Genomic DNA, 14,636 nt, shown 5'->3' on the forward strand with positions numbered 1-14,636 from the left:
TCAAGAAAACAGCCTATGAAACCTACGTCGCAGTTCTACCAAGGAGTGTGGGAATGTGTGTGCAACACGAGCCTGTATGCATGTATGCTGGACAAGCATTGACTCAGAAGAACCCCAGCAAGTCAACATGGACCAGCTTTCTGCAAATAGTCATTAAAATTTCATGAATGTTTGGTTTTTATCTGTGTGTGCTTCTACAGGGAATGAGAGGGGGAAAAATAATCTAAAAACACAAAAACGTGAAAATTGGAAAGCCAACGAACAATTCAGTAGTTTGGGAGATCATGTTAATAACCGGAATTCTAGGAGTCATCCACCTGGGACTGGCCAATTCCCTGCCCCTGCTGCTGGACGGACCCCCACACCCATCCCTTTAACCATTCTCTCCAGCAGGTCCCCCGGCCAAGGCGAACGGGCAGACAGCTGTGGAAATCGCTTTCCCCTAGCGTCACCAGGAATGAGGGGGAGGAGGGCATACACACTATCTTACAGGAGAGAAGTGGTCCTTGCTGGTGACCCCTGGCCACTTACATGCCTCTCAGGACTTTCATGGACCCCACCGACGCAAGCGGCAAACAGTCGTCTCCCGTCGTCTCTCCCGTCTCCCCTTCTTCCGTCAAAATACTACACATTTCCGTCTCTAGCTCCACACACTTCCCTTCAAAGAAAGGCTTCTCATAAATAATGACCTGCCACAGAAATGAAGATGCACACGTGAACCGTAAGAAGTCAGAGAGCCCAGCAGACACACACTCAATCAGCCATTGAAATAGCATTAACTCCTGGAGCACAACTTACAACTTTGGAATCACCTTTTGGGAAATTAACTAATACCGATGTATGCTAAGGAAGAAAAGAAAAAGCAATCAAGCTCTTTTGGGCTACAGCCCAAAGCAAAGTTTTGAAAAAGACAGCTTTCCATTAATTAATTTTTGTTCACTGTCTAGAGCTGGTGCTTGGAATTTTAACTATAACCACAAGTTATAGATGTAATACACCAGTGAATCCTTTGGGCCACGGCTACACTTCCCATTCACGATGGCTAGCGTGATGCAGAAGGCGTCTGCGGGCAGAGACAACTTCCTTTGGCTGTAATCATGTCTGAGGGAGGTGTGTGAGTCCCACAGTCATTCTCCTAATGGAGAAGGCATACATTTGGAGTGTGTATGTGTGTGCCCATGTGCACACGTGTGTATTTACCTTTGGATCTGTAGGGAATTCAACTTTACGGCCACCCTGAAAAGAAAAACAACACACTGAGAAAAACAGGCTTCCGCAGACATGTTGCCACTGGATATCCCTCAGACCGTACGGTGAGCTGATGAACTTCACAGTGTTAACAGTCCCCAGTTTGGTTGTTTTTTTAATTATTTGTTTATTTGAAATGCAAAATTACATACAGATATTCTGCTTGCTGGTTCACTCCCCAGATGCCTGGATGAAGTCAGGGGCCAAGAGCTTCATCCAGGCATCCCAAATGGGTATAGGGGCCCAAGCACCTAGCCCAGCTTTTACTGCTTTTCTCGGGTGCATTAATCGGGAGCTGGATCAGAAGTGGAGCATCTGGGATTCAAATCAGCACCCATATGGGAATACTGGCATTGCAGGCAGCAGCATAACCTACTATACTACAACCCTAACCCTCCCAGGCTGTTTTCATTTCTGTGCAGCAGTTCTAAAATTGCCAGCAGGTACACGAAAACACAGGAGAAACACCACTTAGAGAAGTCCTGAGCAGGTGATCTATTGTGTGAGTGAATTCTGCATGTTGGTGTAGGGGTTTTTTTTTGACATGGGTCTTTTTAATTCACAAAATACACTCATCAAAATCTGGAATTTCTCACTGCTATTGAGAGATGATCCTAAAACATCTTGGGGACCAGACTCTCATTTGACCCTCTAATACTGAGCTTAGCCTTCAGCCTGGCACAGGCTCCAGCTGGCCTTGACAAACCGCGCCTTTGGGTTTAACTCTGTGCCAGCCTCGCCCATTCGGACTTGCAGCCCAGCTGCAGGAGGTATTTCATTTTTTTTTTATTCATTGATTACATTGTATTATGTGATACAGTTTTGTTGGAACTGGGAATCACCCCACCCCTCCCCCCACCCTCCCCCCATGTGGAATATTCCACCTTGTTGCATATCCACTGATCAGGTACAGTTGAGATTCCCTCTTTGCAAGCATAAACTAAACATAGAGTCCAACATCTTATAGTCCAATCTAGTTCCTCAGAGGTCTTTCATTTTGCAACCAACTGCCTACAGAGCTCTTGGGGTTCACACACAGTATGCTCTGAAGGTTTCTGGGAATAATCAGATGGGTAAGTGGGCAAATGTCAGACATCCCAAAGCCTGGGTCTGGGGGAAGGGTGGTTATATTTTTTTTATAACAAAAACCTTTTCAAAAGAAATGATAAACTACACAAATAAAGCAGAGAAGAGGCATTAAGTAAAAACAATAAATAGGTCAAGAGTTGGAATCAACAGATATAATGTCAGAAGAGTGTTTTTCGCCCAAACGCCCTGACAGCTTAAAGAAAGTGCAGCTGAAGACAGGCAAGCACCTCCCAGGAGCTCGAATTACAAAGGAATGTAGCTGATTTTATCCGCACACCAGAGCTTATACAACCAAACCATCCTCCTTGGCCATGGTAATCAAGTTCAAACACCATAAACTTCATTATTCCAAACTCTTTTCAAAACCTGGGACAATTCTACACATTCACAAACCTAACAAAACTTTGCTCTCTGAAAGTGGGCTTCATCTTGGAAAAATTAAAAGGCCAAATCCTTCTCCTTAAGTCTAGCCAACCTGCAGACAATGAGGCCAAATGCTTTGTCATGAGGTGTAAAAAAAACTTTCTAAGTTTCTAACTTGTCTTAAATGCATTTTGAAGACAGAGGCTATGTGAATTTCCAAAACATGCAGTTAAAAAGAGTCTGGGGCCCCGGCATGATAGCCTAGCACCTAAAGTCCTCACTTTGAATGCGCCGTGATTCCATATGGGCACTGGTTCCAATCCCAGCAGCCCTGCTTCCCATCCAGCTCCCTGCTTGTGGCCCGGGAAAGCAGTCAAGGACAGCCCAAGGCCTTGGAATCCTGCACCTGTGTGGGAGACCTGGAATAGGCTCCAGGCTTCTGTTTTCGGATTGGCTCAGCACCGGCCATTGTAGTCGCTTAGGGAGTGAATCAATGGATGGAAGATCTTCCTCTATGTCTTTCCTCCGCTCTGCATATGTGCCTTTCCAATAAAAATAAACAAAATTTTTTTTAAAAAAATAAGAGCCTTTTGGACCCAGTGCCATGGCCTAGCGGCTAAAGTCCTCGCATTGAATGCCCAGGGATCCCATATGGGCGCCGGTTCTAATCCTGGCAGCTCCACTTCCCATCCAGCTCCCTGCTTGTGGCCTGGGAAAGCAGTTGAGGACAGCCCAAAGCTTTGGGACCCTGCACCCGCGTGGGAGACCCAGAAGAGGTTCCAGGTTCCCGGCATTGGATCAGCGCGGCACCGGCTCGTTGCAGCTCACTTGGGGAGTGAATCATCGGATGGAAGATCTTCCTCTCTGTCTCTCCTCCTCTCTGTATATCTGACTTTGTAATATAATGAATAAATCTTTAAAAAAAAATAAGAGCCTTTTTAATTTTCTTTTTGTTAAGTTTGTTTTATTTATTCAAGAGAGGCAAAGAGTGCTCTCCCATCTGTTGGTTCAGCCCACAACAGGCAGGGCTAGGGCAGCCTGAAGCCAGGAACCAGGAACTCAATCTTGGTGTCCCACATGGGTTTCAGGACCTCTTCCTCTATGTCATCTTTCAAGCTTTTGATTTCAGAATAGCTTTAAATTTATAATTTTTTTAAAAAAGTATGATGGAGTAATGCAAAGAATTCCCATAGCCTCATAACATCTCATTCCTATCTATGTTACCATGAATGAACCACAACCCAGCTTGTTTTTTTTTAAAACTGAATTCCTTTAAACTGCTGTATCTGACACCAACACCCCATCCCCATCCTTGCTCATTTTTAAACATCCAGCTTATCATGAAGCATCCCAAAAATTACTCCATAGTCTGTCACGTCACCCACAGTTTGGAACTGGCATCCCTCCTCCCCTCCCGACCACAGACCAGGGATGGCCCCTGTGCCTCACTGAGGCAGTGTGCACTGGGCTGAGGCTTGGTATGCACACCTGTAATGCAGGGCTCCCATGGCCGGGCAGGCGGACTCACTACCTCTCATTTGCCTGCAGCACCTGGCAGCCTCTATTATGTCTGTGAAGCAAGAGGCGCCATCTACTACAGCTGTTTTGAAACATTCGGCCAACATTCCTGCCATGTCACACCCCGGGAAGCATGGAAGTCAGGTTGACAAAGTCCCACCACCTTCAACAGCAGCGAGTGCCTCCACTGACTTGGCGTTTACCATTTTCAGTGGCCGCATGGATCCAATGTAGGCTTCTTCTGTATCCCAGAAGGATAAGTCAGGGTATTCGCCGGGCTCCAGGACGAAAGGAACACCTTGAAATCCAGGTTCTTCGTAGATCAGCCACCTACAGACCCATCAGGGAAGAAGAAAAGAGACACAGAGCTCATTGTACACTTGGGTTTTGTCTCCTGTCTGGTATGCAGAACCCTGCCACTAAGAGGGGCGAAGAACTCAAGCCCTCTTGCTGTCTGGGACGCGCAGGAGGAAGTCAGATGCAAAAGGGAGCTGGGCCATTCTGTGCCACTTTTTTTTCTGTGCTCCATGCCTGGCTCTGCTCACCAATTTTAATTCATGTTCATTGTTCCTAAGTATAAATGCCTTTATTACTTCCAACTAAGAAACATGGTTATGGTAGCTAGCAGCGTGATAAAGCCAGCATTTGTTACTGGAGCACATGTTTGAGTCCCCATTACCCTTCTTCCGATCCAGCTCCCTCCTAACAATGAAGGATATAGGCCAAGTTTGGGTTCCTAGACCCAAATGGGAGACCAGAATGGAGCTCCTGGCTTCAACCTGACCCAGCCTTAGCAGGCATTTAGGGAGTGAACCAGCAGATGGAAGATCTCTTTGTCTCTCCCTCTTTCCAATTCTGCCTTTCAAATTAGTTAACTAAGAAAAGAATCTTGTTGTACGGTACGTATTGAGAGAATCCCTAGTCAGGAAATCGCAAGCCTGGTTTTAAAAGGCAACACGACATTGTGCCATCCAAGAGTATGTGTGCTATTGAACCATAGGTCAAGGTGTCAAAATCTACCAATAGCAGATCTCTTCCCAAGAGTTCATGGTTGCCACCCTGGATTCCATGGCATCCTCACAGCCAGGCTACCAGGAAGGAAGGCCACTGTTCCCATTCTGCAGATGAAGTCAGGGAAATTGCAACAGGACACACAGTTCTTGGTGCCAAAGCAGGGCTGATGCAAGCCAGCTACAGACCCAGCCTCCCAACCGGCTGGTAATGATGCATTTCCTCCTGACGGGGCACGCACTGTCAGAGTCTACTCTTACACAATGACTCAAGATTATCACTGTGACGGCGCCTTAATGCACAGTGGTCGGGAGGTTGGGGCAGGCCGCAGGGCTGTGTTCTTGCTTCTGACTTCTGCCCTTTCAATACCACACCCCTAGATGGGGCTTGGCAGCTGTCACTTCTGCTTCAAGGGCCCCAGCAGCCCCACCTGCCTGTATGGTGCTGGAAGCAGGAATGCAGGAAATCCTGCCTGTTAGAACAAGCCCACTGAGCCCACCGAGGACCGCAGAGTCTTCCTGCTCACATCTCGCCTCCCAGAAAGGTGAGACTACCGCGGTGCAGCGGCCTCCGTCCCAGAGGTGGGAATGTGCTCTCTTGGTAAATGTGCATGGGATTCATTCTGGTTCTTTCTAGTGAGCTAAGATGCCAAGCCCAGAAGATGACTACAGATGAAATCTACCACCCAAATGGGGCTGCTCTTATGCTAGGTAAAATAAGTTGCTGCATTTCCCTTGCTCCCAATTTTAAGAAGGCACATATCTTTCTTCCTAACTGAGGCAGAGAGAGAAAACACAAACTCCGGTTCAATGGCTCCCTCTGCCAAATGCCTACCAGCTCCAAGCCAAGCCAAGCCAAGTCAGGCTGCAACTGGGAGCCAAGAACTCAGTCCCATTCTCTCCCCTGGGCAGTAGGATCGAGCTACTTGCTGCCTCCCAGGTGTACTTATCCAGAAGCTGGAACTGGGAGCAGGGCTAGGACCTCACCCCAGCTACTTCGATATCAGATGTGTGCATTGGTAACCGCTGTGCCACACAATCACCCCTACAAGGTTTTGATGAAGGGTTTTCTTTAAGATCCCCCTGGATGAATCATTAATTTCTTTAGACTTAATTATCCAGGGATTTACAATCAGAATCCTACTGAAGATCTCACTCACAAAACTGCTGGGAGGCCAGGTGTGGAACAGGAACTAAGCTATAGCATTAGAAGTCAGAACAACAGTTACTGGGCCAAGTCACATGCCTGGAAGTGGTGTGTGTGGGGGGGTGGTGGTGGAAGACCTGGAAGGGGCATCTAAGGTGCTGGAATGTTCTATTTCTTCTTGACCAGGGTGACAGCTGCATGTGTATGTTCACTGTGCAAAAATTGCTCAGCATACATGCATAGGATTATTGCAAAAATGTAGTATTTCTGAAAAAACTGAAGAAAACAAAGCCTTGTCTGTTAGATATCACTGTAATGACCCCCAGCCACAAGAACAGGCTATGCAGGCTTTGCAGCAAAATGCATACAACTAGAGACTACCATGCTAAGTAATATAAAGACAAATATTATGTGGCTTCTCTTGTTTGTGGTAGTTTATACAGAGACTATATCATTATAGTTGTAATCCCTTGTGACTATTTTAACATTTACTGCATGTGAGTGAAATGAACATCTTTTTATTTCACTATTTACAGCTCTGGTCTATATTCCTGCTGAACTACAGTCTTTTCTTGTTTTACTTGTTGAACTCGTTATTCAAGGGAACATGAAACCTTTGATTACATGTCAACTAAAAACATGCTATCTCAAAAATTTTAAAAAGAGGGTCTAGTATTGTGGCACAGTACGCAGAGGTGCTGCCTCCAGTGCTGGCATCCCACACGGTTACCAGTTCAAGTCCCATGTGTTCCACTTCCAATCCAGCTTCCTGCTAATGTATTTGGGAAAGCTGCAAAAGATGGGTCAAGTAACTGGGCCCCTGCAATCACGTGGGAGACCCAGAAGAAGCGCCTGGCTCCTAACTTTGGCCTGGCTTAGCCTGGGAACTAAAACGGCAGATGAAATATACTTCTCTCTCTCCATCTCTCTAAACCTGCCTTTCAAATAAACAAATAAATCTTAAAAAAAAAAAAAAAGAAAGAAACACAGGGAAAAAATGAGAAAGAAAGAAATGGGGAGGGAAGAAGAGGGGGAAGAAGGTAGAGAGAGAGAGACCCATTATATTCTTAAAATTGTATCTGAACTACATTGAAGCTGTTCTCTGTATTAATATCTGTATTAATGAGAACGGTGTGGTAGTAATGATTGTGTGTCTAATTATCGTGCATCTGATGTAATCCTGAGAATCCAGGGTAGCAATCAATTCCTTAAAAAAGAAAAGGACACACACATGCACAAACAACTCCATTCATTCAAGGTCTTTCCCAGAAAAAAAAAAAAAAAAAAAAAAAGGACAGGCTAAGATTAACGTTCTTTCAACTTCCTCATGCTTAGAGTACAGTGGTTAAGGATGTGTTATGCAACTTCTGAAGCTCCAAGCTGCAACAGACACAGTCCCAGCGAAGCCGTGTTGTAACTGAGCACCAGGAGTCCTGTGAGAGATTGTGACAAGGCTACCAGAGGCACATTCCACACAGGTGAACAGGCCAAATGTTTCACAAACAATATACAGCCAGGAACACACCATTCCAACATTACAGTGATACTTCTCAAAAGGTCCTTTCCACTAAATCCTTACTACTATTAATTCTTTCAAAAATATTTAGAAGGCAGAAAGACATAGATAGTTTCCATGCACCACACCCCATCTAGGTCTCCCATATGAGAGTGGCAGGGACCTCAAGGACTTGAGCCATCCCGGCTGCCTCCCAGGATGCACATTCGCAGGAAGCTGGACTTGGAAACAGAGCAAGAATTTAAACCCAGGCACACACCAATGTGGGATTCAGGCGTTCCAAATGATAGCCTAACCACCATGCCAAGGGGCCAACCCTCCCCTTGTGTAGTTCTGAGTTATGAATGGGCTTGTTCATCAAACACCAACATGGCACTGCCCTGGAAGCATGTGCTACGATCACCCAACATCTGCAGAAGGCGGGAGACTTGGAACAAAGGAGAGTTAACTAAAACTGTGGGTACACAGATGGGTACCAATGGTTTGTTCAGCGGGCACTGCCCAGCAAGTGCCAGCAAGTGCAGGGCTGCTGAGGCACTTCACAATTTCAAGTATGGAGTGGACTCCGGAACCTAAAATCTCACATACACACAGCTTCACTGACTTTTCCCAAGTTCTGTTCCTACAAGGATCATTATTCATGTGACCCCCAGAAGAGGAGGAGAACATCTCCAGGCATGGCCATGTATGCTCCCAAAGAAAGGCTCTCATTTTCCCAGACACCAGGGAATGAGCTTTGTTTGCATACTCAGGTATCAAAAACACAAAACAAAACAAAACAACCAAACAACAACTCCCCAAAACAACAAAACCATGAGTCCAGCGTTACAGATCTTGGGTTTCCAACCAAGGTGTACACACACACAAATACTGAATTCACAATGGCTTCCATGCTTGCTACAAACATTCTGTAACTCCTCTTTTGGAAATACCTTTTGAGTCACACAAGAAAAATCAGCCTTCATCTTGCTCGCTTGTCCTTAAAACCCAACACAGCATCTCCCGCCACATCCCGAGCCTCAATCCCCTCCCTTCCCTGGGCAGTCCAGACATGGCTGTACATGAACACTGGCCGTTGAGAGAATCCAGATGGATTCTTCAAAGATTAACTAGCAATGCGCTGGCTTTGAGGTTGTTGGGGCAGGGGGGCAGAAACTGGAGATTTCAAGGGGAACACGTACTTCACAAGGGAGCACTGTGGGAGACACCACTGCAAGGAATCAGACTGGGTCTCATGAATGCACAGACCAGTTGGCACACGCTACGGTGATGCAACACACACACGGAATGACCCACAGGAAACTCCTGCGCCAGAACTGTCCAGCCTGCACCTGACCACGCCTCCAGACCTCACCCATAGGGTGTGGAAGATTCCAGCCATGGAGGAGCAACTGGAATATCCCCAGGAAAACATTCCAGGCAAATCCAGGAGAGTGTACCTTCTCTGAGACAGATGGCCTAATCTTTAAAAAAGCAAGGGGGTATAAAAATAAGAAACAGACAAAAATAAATAGACAAAAAAAAGAAAAGCCAGGGGATATGAGAAGCAAAGCTGGGACAATTTTGGAGATTAAAAAAAAAAAAGTAAGACCAGACAGAACAGCCAAATAAAATTTACACAAATGTTGACAGGATACTGTTCGCTAAACAAAACCAAACCAAACCACACAAAAAAAACATAAAGAAGGCACACCTGAGGCAATCAGAAGCTCTGGTAATGGGCAACAGGGTAGCTATTATCAGGGCACATTGTTAGTTTGCTTAGGTATAATAACGACAGGCAGGATAATGTCAACCTCAGGAGAGTCAGGCTGAAGGACGTAAGACTGGTATGCTTTCTCCCAGAGATAAAAGAAATAAGGCAGAATGCTAACATTAGACTATGGAATACAAGTGGGCTGATACATAGGCAGTGGCTAAATTAATCTGCTTTTGTGTAGCGTGGGTTGTGTTTGAAACCTTAACTTCAAAGCCCTGGGTTCTGGGGGCTGGTGCTATGGCATAGCAGGTAAAATACCACTTGCAGCGCCAGCATCCCAGATGCGCACTTGTTTGAGATCGGGCTGCTTCACTACTGATCCAGCATCCTGCACGTGGGAGAGCAGCCCCTGTACCCACATGGGAGACCCGGCAGAAATTCCTGGCTCCTATCTTTGGACCAGCACAGCCCCAGTTGTTACAGCCATTTCTGGAGTGAACCAGCAGGTAGAAAATTCTCTCTCCCTCCAACTCTGCCTTTCAAATAAATAAACCTTTAAGAAAAATTGGGCTCTGATATGAATCCTAGATCCCTTCAAGAGGTATACACAGCAAACATTACATAGCAGTAACAAAAGAATATGATCAAGCGGTAGTGGTTATTATGGGGAATCCTTAGGCAAGTAGTTTTGTGTGCGGAGGGCTCACAGAGTGGGCCACTCAGGGCCCCACAGCAGCATGGGGAGGGTCTAGGTCTCTGTGTGGGGGTGAGTCCAGCAGTCTGCCAGCTTCTTAGGCTTCAGAACTCACAGCCACAAGCATAGACTCTCTGAGACATATCAAATATCGCGTGGCAGAAATGCTCCAAGGAAGTGTGGCCATTGAAAAAGTTCTCTTGGCTCCAGAGCACTTGCTTCCACTCCCTTCTCCCCAACCCCCGGTTGCATAAAGTGACCACTGCCTCTCCTTGGTTAAAGGCTGGTGTGGTTTCAGATCCTATTCATGCATCCCAGAGAAATTCTACAATTCTTAGCTTTTATTGGAAATCTGTGGGTGCTGGGAGTGGTCAGCTGCTTACAAACTTAAAATACACTCAAATGAATCAGAAGGGCAAACTGGGTTAGAAACTATCCATTTCCTCAGAAGACTTCAATAAGACAAACCTTTTGTGTGTAAGTGTGTGTAGAACAGGTCTGGAATATGCCAATCTACAAAAGCATCCCCCCTCCACCCACAACACACTTCCATACCAATTCAGGGGACCAGTGCACTACAGCATACAACATCATCAGGCCAAGGTACTAAGGATCAGTTAAGTCCCCTACCATCTTTAAGACGACTCTTAGAGACTTGTCCAAGTGCTAAATGACCTAGTGCTCAAACTCACCAATAAGTTCAGGGAGCACAAACAGAGTTGCCATCCCAGGCAGCTTTCCTTTATCCCAATGAGAACACAAAAGAACAGCAGGTAAATACATCCATGTATAACCCAAGCCCATCATAAATTCCAAGCAGTGACAGCTGCGAGCTACCACCTACGAAGCAAAGCTAAACTTCCTGCAAAGGTAGAAACCTAAGTGAGGCTTCAACATAGCCCAGCCTTGAGTCACCGAGTCCTCCCAGCACTGCGATGGACACAGTACAGCAGGTGCCTCTCAACACCAAAGGAGGAAACTAAAAGAGGTATCAACTCCCTCCATGCAAAACCACTACAGGCAACAAGCAAGAAGTGAAGGCATTTCTTTTGCTTAGATTCCTTTTCGTCCCAATCAGAGATATGAGGGGACTTCAGAAAGTTCTAGAAAGACATCTTCTGGAAGGAAAAAAAAAACTTCATGGATTTCAAGAATTTTAAAACCAAATTAAAGTTATCTTTTAAGAAATGTTTATTTACTGGAAGGCAGAGTGTCAGAAATTCCTCATCCATTAGCTCACTCACCACATGCCCCCAACAGCTGGGTCACAGCCAAGCTGAAACTAGAATTCCTCTAGATCGCCTATATGGGGAGCAGGAGACCAAGCCCATGAGCCATCAGCTGCTGCATCCCAGGCGCATGAACAGGACACTAGGATGGAAGCAGAGGTGGCATTCAAACCTAGGCACCCCAACACAGGCTGTAAGCGTTTGAGCAGTGGCCTTACTGGTGGCATCACACCACCTGCTCCTAAACCTTTCATTTCATTCCTCCTTGAGCCTTTAGAAGCATCTTTGTATGAAAGCACCAGAGGTTCATGTGGTTGCTTTTACCTTAGCAGCACACTCTCTGCTTTAGAGCTGCATTCTGTGCCTGGGTATAAACACTATTTCTTTGCTGATGAGCCCCTAATTTATATATCCATCTCTCCCTTGAACTCTGGCTTCACACATCCAACCACCTTCCAGATTCGGCCTATCATACGTGACCCTGTCCTAAACCCTAAACAGAACTCCGGAATCTCTCCTTTCCCCATTGGCTCCTCCAAGTTGTCTCCACCTCAGTACATTCTGATTTCAAACTCCAGACATTTCCTGCCCTTCCCACCACACATGCACAGATGTTGTCGGCTCTCTTCAAAATGCATCCAAGTCGGACTATTTCCTGCCACCACTATTGATCATGGGGGAAGCGGGCAGGGAATTTAGATGGGGGATGGCTGCCAACCCTGCACTGGAACTTTATCTCCTCACCTGTCACTTCGATACTCCCAGTTTCCCATGATACACCTATAGCTCTTTTCCAAGACCAGGAAGGAAATGCTATATGGAAGTTACACCCCACACAGCAGGTGCCATAAAAATCCCCAAAAGTCTTACACAGGCTAAACTCCACCCAGACCTCACCTCCTTTGTACATTCAATTAAGGCATCACCTCCTACCTCATAAAAGTGGCTGATAACACAGGAGCCAGATGCTTTTCTTTTTTTGTTGCTCTTGTTTGGGACCCTTCTAACCCACTCATGATGGCCATCTCTGTGTGTGTTGCAGCCCACACTCACACGTGAATTTAGGTTTTTCCTCTCTCTCTCTCTCCTTGAATAAACCCTGATCATTTGCATACTGTATGGCTATCTCTGCTTTCAAGTAGCATGTCTGTGGGAGCCAAAGAAACTGGCATAAGGATGAGACACAGCTAAGCCTCCATCTCCCCTTGTTTTCTTCACTCTCACCCTGGACTCCCATCCTGGGGGAGGTGTGGGAGTGTGTGTCCTACATTACAGGCGACACCAAAAATTCTCCAGGGACCTCCTCCTATGCTACTTGCAGCCAATCTCCTCTTCCTCAAGGTGGCCATGACCCAGAGACCCTCTCTCCTCTAATTCCCTATCTGCCTAGCTCGCCCTGGCCTGCTCTGGGGCTTGACCTCCCCAAGGCTGCTCAAGCATGCCCAGCAGGGCTTTGACCATCTGCTTCCTGCCCTGTCCTCTCCTGGCCCTTTCTCCCTGAACAGCCCTGGAGGTACAAGCCCTCACATCCATCAGGCTCCAACTTATATGTCACCAGTGATTTTTCCTCCCCCACCCCTGGTCACCAGGAACACTGTCTCGGCCCCTCCCAGCCATCTGATGCATTACGTATGTCCTTGTGTTGTCCATACCAGTGGTGTCATCTCAGATGCATATTTGGGAAAGCCTTGCCATGTTTTGGAATGCAGAGAAAAAAAGCTTTTTCTAATTCCTCCTAAATGAATCACCTTGGGGTAGGCAGTGTGCCTAGCAGTTAAGAGGCCAGTTAGGATGCCTCATGGTCCATATCAGAGCAGGCACCTGGGTTGGAAATCTGACTCTGGTCCCAACTTCCTGCTAAGGCAGATCCTGGAGGCAAGATTCAAGAGACTGGATGGCCATGGGAGACCCCCATGGGAGATCTGGGTCCCCCCGAGTCCCCTACTCAAGGGTTGGGAGGCTAAACCTGCAAGTCAGAGAGCTCTTTTCTTTCTCTGTCTCTCTGCCCCTTAAATAAATAAAAATGTTCTATTATATCCTTAGAAAAGAATCTACAAATCACAGTGAATCTGTCCAAAAGATTTAAAAAAATTCTAACAATAAATACATAAAAATAAATTAACAAATGTATGCCTTTAGATATCTGGAAGCTCTGGAAGGTATCTACTGACATAACTTCAAACGCACGCTGGGTAAGAGCAGCACCGTGTCCATTGTTCTTGGACAGCGACTTTGCCCATCGAAGGAGACATCTGGATGAACGCTGTTCTTTATGCCCAACACCTGCGCAGCTGAATATGCCCCCGTGAGCGGAGAGAGTATGGCCACCATCCCTACTCACTGTTTCCTAACTCAGCTGGGAGAGGGGTGGACACAGACAGAGAGAAATTGGGACTTTCAGCTGGTCATGCTCTAGGTCTTGACCTGAGCAGCACCTACTAGGTGTCACCCTACCCTTCAACTGTACATGGGTTGTCTGGCACCTGCTTTCCTAAGTCTTCCTTATAGTTCAAATTGTGAGAAGTGAACACACAAGTACATGAACCCCATATCTAGATCACACCTCACTTGACTTACAAACACTTCCCACCCGCTGACCAAGGTCAGCTGCTGCTCTCCTCTACTTAATTACTTTCTGGAATGAGAAACTCTCTCCCTGACCAGTCAGCCCACTTGCCCTGTAGCCACCCTAACCATGAGTGAGGTCGTTCCTCTGTCAGGTCAAAATCCACCCCCTCTGCAATTTCACTGGCTTTCCCTGGACTTTGCTTCCCTTCCACAGTACATCTTGGAACAACGTGAGGCAAACCCTTCTACTGCCAGGCCCATGACACTCAGACAGCACTTTTCAGTTCCTTATTTCAGAGGACCACAAGTCAGATTCTACCAGTGTTAATCTACGCAATTCTGACACTCTGCACAATCAAGTCATTTTTTCCAAGATAAGAACAACAGCAAGCCAGGACTCTTAGTAAGCAACAGTACACCCAAGACACAATCAAGGAACGCCCCGTCATTCACTGCAATGACAGCCCCTATCACATGTGGGAGGCGAGGCTACAAACCTTTTTGACTGTATATTATCCCAACAGTGAAAACTCTAGAACATTCTCCAAATACACA

At 46.4% G+C, this 14,636-nt stretch overlaps 1 protein-coding gene across 1 annotated transcript in view; it reads right to left on the reverse strand.

Annotated features, from left to right (window-relative positions):
* The window catches only part of CRYBG1 (crystallin beta-gamma domain containing 1), a 192,819-nt gene that overhangs the window by 17,100 nt on the left and 161,083 nt on the right, over positions 1-14,636 (reverse strand). The window contains exons 9-11 of the mRNA XM_004580515.3: positions 4,422-4,548; positions 1,201-1,236; positions 532-689 (exon numbers count right to left, since the gene is read on the reverse strand). Coding sequence (XP_004580572.3) covers positions 532-689; positions 1,201-1,236; positions 4,422-4,548 — 321 coding nt within the window. The remainder of the gene's footprint in view (positions 1-531; positions 690-1,200; positions 1,237-4,421; positions 4,549-14,636) is intronic.

Source organism: Ochotona princeps, chromosome 1 (assembly GCF_030435755.1).
Source record: "Ochotona princeps isolate mOchPri1 chromosome 1, mOchPri1.hap1, whole genome shotgun sequence".
Lineage (NCBI taxonomy): Eukaryota > Metazoa > Chordata > Mammalia > Lagomorpha > Ochotonidae > Ochotona > Ochotona princeps.